At 39.9% G+C, this 9,140-nt stretch overlaps 2 protein-coding genes and 1 pseudogene across 2 annotated transcripts; 2 read left to right on the top strand and 1 right to left on the bottom strand.

The window, feature by feature from the left end:
- On the top strand, positions 2,369-4,320 carry LOC18788196 (protein SLOW WALKER 1). The gene has a single exon (XM_007223057.2). The coding sequence runs from the start codon at positions 2,486-2,488 to the stop codon at positions 4,136-4,138; it is 1,653 nt and encodes a 550-aa protein (XP_007223119.1). The 5' UTR covers positions 2,369-2,485; the 3' UTR covers positions 4,139-4,320.
- Positions 4,426-6,699, top strand: LOC18790033 (annotated as a pseudogene).
- Positions 7,451-8,217, bottom strand: LOC18790156. Its single transcript, XM_007223541.2, has one exon. It carries the CDS (start codon positions 8,114-8,116, stop codon positions 7,616-7,618), a length of 501 nt encoding a protein of 166 aa, XP_007223603.1. The 5' UTR covers positions 8,117-8,217; the 3' UTR covers positions 7,451-7,615.

The raw sequence follows: 9,140 nt of genomic DNA, 5'->3' as shown, positions 1-9,140 counted from the left end.
GAGATGAAAATCATGGCCATGGATACGAACCATTTGTCTCCTGAAGCAAAGTTCTATTGGAAGCTAAAACGAAGGGATGTTATGAGAAGAAAGTTTCTCCATGACGATGGACCTTGCAATACGGACTGGTTAAATGTTCAAAACCATTAGGTTGTATTGAAAGAGTTGCCATATGTATTAATGTGTTGTATTATTTCCCTTTTATTCAATATGTATTAATTTGTTGTATTGTTTCCCTTTTATTCAATAAAGAGAGCATTAAAAAATATAGCTATTCATTAAAAATATTTCATACATCAAAACATCGCATAATTAAAAAACAAACCTTAATTCATTACAAACCACACACAAAATAAAGCATAATTAAAAACAAAGCACAATGAAAAACAAAACATATAATTCCAAACAAACCACACATAAAACAAATCATAATTAAAAACAAAGCATTAAACTTCACTTCATCCACTATGATTGCCTTTCATCTCCCACAAGTGCTCGATGAACTCAATTTGACGTCTCTCGTGAACATACGAAGATTACATTTCCTAATAACGATCAGTCATGGGGTTGTTGTATCGACCATTCTGAATTAACGATTCGTGCTCCATTGATTGTCCATTTGCTCCCATCGGCCATTCATAAATTCTAGTCAATGTCGTGTTCATGGGATCGGGTTCGAACACCTCTGGAGCATCATAATCATACTCATTCTCCACAATCATGTTATGGAGGATGATGCAAGTCATCATAATGCTCCACAGCACATCCTCATCAAGCATCTGAGCAGCACTCTTGATAATTGCCCAACGAGCTTGCAAGATACCGAAATACCTTTCCACGTCTTTCCTATAACTTCTTGAAAGGCAGCAAAGCTTTTTTCCTTCTCGGATTGGGGATTTAGAATTGTTTTCACGAATGTCGTCCACCTCGTAAATTCCATCGGCGAGGTAGTACGCACCCGAGTATACGGTATTGTTGATTTGATATGTGATTTGGGGGGAATGACCTCTCAAGTCATCGTTGAATACCGAGGATTGACCAAGCACATTGAGGTCATCTGTGATCCGGCAACTCCGAAGAAGGCATGCCAAACCCAAGTGTCGAATGAAGCTACGGCCTTCAGAATTATACTTTTTTAGCCCTTTCGATTTCCATAATCTCCCTGCCAAGCAGTTGGGCAATTATTCCACTGCCAGTGCATATAATCGATGCTTCCAATCATGCCTGGGAAACCTCGAGCCTTGGCTTTTTGTACAAGTCTTCAAAGGTCCCTAGTCGTATGTTTGCAGAGGTACTCCCTCTTGTAGAAATTTTTTTATTACATCACAAAATCTGACTAAGCAGTCTAGGATAGTGAATTTTCTCATCCGCGCAATCTCATTCACCTGCTCTGCAGATGCACCATACGCAAGCATCGGCAAAGCAGTTGTAAGTTTTTGCTCTGAAAGAAGACCCAAAACCCCAACAGCATCATACTTCTGAACGAAGTATGTGTCGTAATTGCAAATATCATGCCTGATTTTTTGGAACAAATGAGCTGCATTCTATATCTCTCTCGAAAATGAGAAACATGATATAACAAATTTAGGATAAAGTAATCTTCCAAGAGATTCTTACCCCAACACTGCCTATTTCTGTCCACATTAGGGGCACGACGACGGTGGTGTTGCCTTGATTCATTGAGCATACACACCGCTACAACCATTTTTTCCTCCTCTTCATTGGCCTCACGATCTTCTTCAGCACGTTTGCGCCTGATTTCTTCCTCTTCTCCCTCTTGCCTCTCCAACACCCTTCTCAGGTTAGACATTGAGAGTAGAATGTGTTTTGTAAAATCTGATAAATGAAAGAATAGAGAAGATATGGTGTGAGAGGTATGAGTTGATGGTGTAGTTTTATAGAGGGATTGAGAAGATAGAGATGACATGTTGTTCAATTTTAGAGGGTGAAAATCTTGTTTGAAATATGAGATTATAATTTTTTAATAAATATCCGAAAATCTTATATGACATGGGACGCGTGGCGCAATTTTAGAGGGTGAAAATATTATCTGAAATAAGACACGTGGCAACTAAAAATCTCATCCGAAAATCTTATATGAAATTTGATAGACACATGGCAACCGAAAATTTTATTCGAAAATGTTATCTGAAATTTTAAATGATAATTTTATAATAAATAGTGACACATGACAACTGAACATATTATCTGAAAACCTTATCAAAATTAATGGTTTGCCCTTACCCTTATCCTTTGAAATGGAACCAAAAAAGGTAAGGCTGCCACTATTTACGTGAATACTGTCAAACATTGCCTCGCTTTTGTTTTGCCCTTGCCTTTGCCCTTTGGGTGGAGGTGCTCTTAGAAGAGTACATAACGGCGTCGTTGCAGAATCTTCCCTCAAAACCCAAAACCCTAATTCCATCAGAACCAAAACCCTAACGCCAAAAACCACCAGGAGACAGACCAAATTTGAGCTCCTTCAATGGCGGAACCCCAAATCTCCAAGACGTACCCTGTGAAACCCAAGCACAAACCTAAGCCCCGAACCCCAAAACAAACCACAGAATCCAAATACTGGTCCTCCTTCAAAACCAAGCAAATCCCAGACCTCATCTCCTCCATAACCTCCCTAACCTTCTCACCCACAACCCCACACTCATTCGCTGCGGCGCACTCGGCCTCTCTCACCCTCTACAATCCCCAAAACAAATTCTCACCCACCGCCACCATCTCTTCCTTCCGCGACGTCGTTTCCTCTGCCTCGTTCCGATGCGATGGTCTCCTCATCGCCGCCTCAGACCTCTCGGGCCTCGTCCAAGTATTCGACGTCAAAACCCGAACCCCACTTCGCAAGCTTCGTTCCCACACACGCCCAGCCCGTTTCGTCAAATACCCAGTTGCCGATAAGCTCCATTTGGTTTCCGGCGGCGACGACGCAATCGTTAAGTACTGGGACGTCTCCGGCGAGACCCCAATTTGCGACTTGCTCGGCCACAAGGACTATGTGAGGTGCGGCGATTGCTCACCGGTTAGTGCGGACATGTTCATAACTGGGTCTTATGATCACACAGTGAAGCTTTGGGATGTAAGAGTTAAGGATTCTGGGTCAGTAATGGAAGTGAATCATGGCAAGCCGGTTGAGGACGTAATTTTCTTGCCATCCGGGGGGTTAGTTGCAACAGCTGGTGGCAATTCTGTGAAGATTTGGGATTTGATGGGAGGTGGAAAAATGGTGTATTCAATGGAGAGCCATAACAAGACTGTGACTTCCATTTGTGTTGGAAAACTTGGGAAGGATGGTGGGGAAGAAGCACAGCAGTACAGGATTTTGAGTGTGGCATTGGATGGTTATATGAAGGTGTTTGATTATGCCAAAATGAAAGTTACTCATTCCATGAGGTTCCCTGCTCCCCTCATGTCAGTAGGGTTTTCGCCGGATTGTTTGACCAGGGTTATTGGGACTTCGAATGGGACAATATACGCTGGGAGGAGGAAGAACAAGGAAGATTTTGAGGGTGGCTCTGATGAGGAGCTAGAGAGGCCGCTTTCCAAGTATGAGAGGAGGCAAAAGAAGCTGAAGGCGTTAAGCTCTGGGGATGCTGGGGGATTGGGACCTGTGGAGGAACCACAGGTTCGGGTTTTGAAGCCTACTAATTTTCGGTATTTCCACAGAGGGCAAGGAGAGAAGCCATCCGAGGGGGAGTATTTGGTAATGAGACCAAGGAAACTGAAATTAGGTGAGCATGACAAGCTGTTGAAGAAATTTAGGCACAAGGAAGCTCTAGTGTCTGTGTTGGGTAGTAAGAATCCGGAGAATGCTGTGGCTGTGATGGAGGAATTAGTAGCAAGGAAGAAATTGCTGAAATGTGTTTCGAATTTGGATACAGAGGAGCTTGGATTGTTGCTGATGTTTTTGCAGAAGCACTCGACCGTCCCTAGTTACTCAGGGTTGTTGATGGGGTTGACAAAGAAGGTTCTAGAGATGAGGGCTGAAGACATTAGAGCTTCTGACGATTTGAAGGGTCATATTAGAAACCTTAAAAGGTCTGTTGAGGAGGAAATACGAATACAACAATCATTGCAAGAGATACAGGGTATAATTTCTCCTTTGTTGAGGATCACGGGAAGAAGATGAAACTTGATTTCTTTTTTTCAATTTTCATGAGTCAATTTATCTTATGTTTTTTACTTATTACCTGCCTGAGGTTTCTTCTTATCATGGCAAGACAGTATCTGCAATTTTGTTTCTTTGGAATCTACTCTGAATGTTGTTTCTTTTATGGTGTTTAAAGTAATCTCAGTTTTACTGACAAGAAATGTTGGCTCATGTTAAGTATACTATTCACATCTCATACTTTGTCTTAAATTTGCTTAGTGAGTTGTTTATCCTCGGGGATATAATCCCCAGTTCGTCAGAAGGTTAGTTCAAGTTACGGAACATGACATGAAATGCTGTATTTATATCCTTGGGGATATAATCCGCAGGGATGCGTACTTATAACCGTGTTCGTATCTCGTCATGTAGTAGATACGATGTGATGAGTTATGCATGCTTGTCAATTTTATTGCTTTGATGTTTGTAACCTACTACTACAGGTGACAAAAATTCCTAAGACATTTTCGACTGTGACGAGTCACATGAAAACTTTCATTCCTTCGCTTGTGAATGAAAAACTTAATTCAATTGGTGGGCATGTGGAGTTTTGCATGGTAAATTTGTACACTCACTTACCAACTTCTTGCATTTCACTAGAGGTTGTGACAGACATGATTGGAGCTTTGGATTTGCTCAATTCTCTTAAATATTTACTTCGTGAGGTTGGTTTTGCTAATGAAAGGTCACAATTAGTTCTAAAAGATTGTCTTCATAAACTGAGGTCACTTCGTAAATTTTGTGTTCCTAATTTGAAAATTTTGGATTTTGGAGAAAATAAGGAAATTGTGCTTGGCAAATGCTTCCTTAATATTTTGCATCGTGTCAAGCTCTGCTAAATTGCAGACAGAGAAAAAGGCACCCCTGCATTTGTTAGTGGTTGATGAAGCCGCTCAGCTTAAAGAATGTGAATCAGCAATTCCTTTGCAACACCTTGGTCTTCACCATGCTGTTCTCATAGGAGATGAGAGGCAACTCCCTGCTATGGTTATAATCAAGGTTTCATTTTGTCCTTTGTGCTGTATAGTTAAAAAAGTTTGTAAAGCTTTATGTTTTATGTGAATTTTGAACAATGCACTTTCAGATCTCCAAGAAGAGAAGGATGGTTTTGGAAGAAGTTTGTTCGGAAGACCTCTACTGTTGGGACATGAGAGGCACCTTCTCAATGTCCAGTATAGAATGCATCCATCTGCTTATTCCCAAAAATGGAGTTTTACAACAACCGGATATTAGACAGTCCAAATGTCAAGCAAAGAAGCTATGAGAAGTGCTTTCTTTCAGGAAAAATATAAGGATGCTACTCCTTTATATGATGTAGCCAATGGACAAGAAGAATTTGATCACGGGCATAGTCATAAAAATATGGTTGAGGTTGCTGTGGTCTGTGAAATTGTTGCAAGCCTTTACAGAGGTAATTTTTGCTGTATTCTAGTGTAGATGTTCTTAACTGCTTCAGTTATGCTTGTGATGCTTGGAAGGTTTTTCTGTAACTTTTTTTATGGACCACAGAATTTATTCGAACAAAAAAGAAGGTTAGTGTTCTGGTAATTTCAAGCCCAAGTCACTTCAAGAGAGAGTAAAAGAACACAGTGGAGTTTCTGGCACTGATGGTTCTCTGTAAGTGTTCAATCTGTTGATGGTTTCCAAGATGGTGAAGATGATGTGATAATTAATATGATCTCCAGAGTCAGATGTAATGAGAAAGTATATGTAGGTTTCATATCCAATCTTCAAAGAGCAAACGTGATGCTAACGCGTGCAAGGTGCTTCTGTCACATTGCGGCTGTACGTGTAGTAGCTTAGGTGTACTGTCTGAATTTTTGGTGCTTCTAATGAAGTTTATCTGCTTCTTTGTGTCTGTTGACACTGTCTTTGGATTTTGGGGAATGAAGCGACTTTGATTAGAACTAACTCTATTTGGAAGAAACTAATTCTTGACGCAAAGAAACGCAAATGCTTTTATAATGCTGATGAGGACAAGAACTTGGCTTAGGCCATTGCAGCTGCCCTCATGGAGCTTGGCCAACTTCATATTCTACTTGATTACGATTCTCTGCTGTTCAAAAATGCCAAATGGAAGGTGTGCTGCTACGTTTCCTTTCCGTTTGAATTATATTGGACTGCTGTTCTGCATGCCACCAATATGTAGTGTTATGTTGCACCTAATATTATCAATCAAAGCTTATAGAGTGCACAAATTTCCCTTGAATGGGGGAACATGCCTCTTTAAAGGCGAATTCGTTCGTTTAGGTCCCGTTTGGTTCATGGAACAGATTTGATGGGAAATTTTCCATATCATTTTCTAAAGGATGGGAAATGATAATTCTTTTTCCATGTTTGGAAATGGTAATTCATTTCCCATGTTTGGAAATGGTAATTCATTTCCCATATTTGGTAATGCTAGGAAAGTAACTTGGAAATATCACTTCATTTCCTTTTCCATGTTTGTTTTGAGTAGAAAATGAAAAACAAATTTTGTTTAGTTTCCCAATTGTACCCCTATTAAAAATATGAAAAATCTGTTCATTTTGTTAGAAGTATAATACCCATCTTGTTTGAAGTTGCTCTGAGGATGAGGATGAGAATGTGAAAACTTGGGTGTTGTTGAAGTTTTGCCTTCCTTGTGTAAACAAAGTTATGAGAAATAGGTCCTAGGGAAATAGAATGTTGCTGGGAGGATTTTAAGAATTATGAATTAAAAAAATAAAAAAGAACACTAATAGTTGTTAGATAAAATTGTAATTATAAATTATTAGTAAGGATAAATTAGTCAAAAAAAATGTGCATTAATAATGGCCTTATTTTCTCATGAGAAGGGAAAGTAAAACCTAAAGAGGGAGGATGGCTTCACATTCCCCTTATTTTCTTATCTGTCAAGCAACGATTGCCCATATTTGACTTATCAAACATGAGAAAGCAATTGATTTCTCATCCCCAAACTTCCTTTTCCATAAACCGAGCGTGGCCTTAGTCCAAATAAAAATTTTAGCGGCTTGGTTCTTAGGAAAATTGATTGAATATTCTATAGACATGGTTTAAATCATCCATTGTTTCTCAATTCAATCAAACAAGTTACTTGGGATCCTATAGTTAGGAATGTATGAACCAGTTATATTATATTACTTGATTGATATGGGTTGATGTCCTAAGTTATGTAACTTTAACCTACCCTCGTATTCACCTTCAAGTTCGATCCCCCTCCTACATTTGTACAAAACACACTCAATATAACTTGGATATCATGTGTTATGATTTGTGGTTGCATAACAAAAAATAATTAGATGGGGTACAATCAAAGCACAAGAAATTAGATATCATAAGAAGAAACTATGATATTTAAAATACTAATTCGCATAAACCATTTGCATTACAAAAAGTTACCGGAAACTTCATTTTTACGCTCGTTTTCTAAATTTACTTTTCACTCACTGCTACATTCTCCCATTCTCACCCCCTACCCTACCCAGACAAACTCAGAGAAATCGAAGTCGCAACGCCAAGCGCGTACACCCCAATCGCCGTCCCAATTAACTCCTTCCCGGACCTCGTCGCGGCTCCAACCCCAGCAATCCCAGCCACGCCAATCGGAACGCGCCACATCACCGCCTTCCTGGCGTTCTCCACCACAGCTCCGGCGAAGAGCTCCACCGCCCACTGCTTGAACTCAGCCGGCCCGATCGTCTGGGCCCGCGGCGAGCGAGTCACGACCTCGAGGGCCGAGTCGACCCGGGAGCGATTCGGCGGAGATGGGACCCATTTGAGGATGAGGGGGTGCGGGTGGACGGTGCGCAGCGTTTCGTGGAGGTGGTTGGAGGCTGTGGGGAGCTGGTAGGGGAAGACGCCTTGGAAAGCGTGCTCAGTGAGCGAGAGGCAGTGAGTGAAGGCCGAGTCGCAAGCTGAGTCGAACGTGGCCGAGTTGGAGAGCGACGACTTCACTCGCTTTGAGCTTGAGATTCCCATCTCTCCTTCCCCTCTGGTTTTATGCGCGCAGCGTTGGGTTTCACGTTTTGAGGCCCCAACGGATAGTGTGTCGGTATTTTGTGAGTTTATCTATTTATTTGCTGATATATATAGTCCCCTTCTCCTAGACTCATGTAGTTCAAGGAGTTTGTGATCACCCACTCTTGAATCTAATTTAAAGGTGGAGAAAGAACTTATTTTGAAACACATAAAAGGTAATTTCATTTTTTTTTATTGAACAATATATTAGTAAAAAAGCCAAAAACAAAATACGTTTCTGGAAACTTGCGGAGTCGCTGCCCAGACCCCGTTGTAGAGGTCGACTCTTTAGCTTTGTTTGATTCGGTGATGCAGACTCTACTCTTTAGCTCTTCTGACTCTGGCGTCGCTGACTATTTTGCTCTATTTTTGCTAATTAATTTTTCTAATCTCTTATGGACTTTCAAAAAAACAAAATATTGAGAAAACTTCAGTTTTTAATTTTTAAATTCTGGGCTCTTTTACTTTTTTAGGTTTCTACCATTGCTTTTTCTTCTGTTTTTTGATTAATAAGATAGCAATCTTTATATAAAAATGAATTTTTTTTTTTTTTTGAGAAATTGATATTGGTTTGTTGATAAATCAATGATGTGTTGAATCAAGGTGAAGAAGAACAAGAAAAGTTATGATTTCAAATATGGGTTCCTCAATCATTCAAATCAGAAAAATTGAATCAAAGTGGTGAAGAAGAACAAGAAAAGTCATAACACCCAAATTAACTCTTCTTTCTTTACAATCCATCCACAAAAGCTGAACAAACTAACCCAAAAAAACATAGCAAAGGAATCAAAAGAATCCGTTGCCCCAATGTCAGAAGAATCAGAAGGTGATAAAGGGGTCGAACTCTACAGTGGCTGCACTCCAAGTTTTCAGAACGTGTTTTGTTTCTTTCTTTTTCTTTTTTCTTTTTCCCAGAAAATGTGTTTTTTTTAATAAATAGAGTTTTTTTTTTTAAACCTTTATATGGATTTTAAAATAAATTTTT

This window comes from Prunus persica, chromosome G1 (genome assembly GCF_000346465.2).
Source record: "Prunus persica cultivar Lovell chromosome G1, Prunus_persica_NCBIv2, whole genome shotgun sequence".
NCBI lineage: Eukaryota > Viridiplantae > Streptophyta > Magnoliopsida > Rosales > Rosaceae > Prunus > Prunus persica.
The sequence above is the reverse complement of the archived record's forward strand: the minus strand, read 5'-3'. Positions and strand labels throughout refer to the sequence as shown.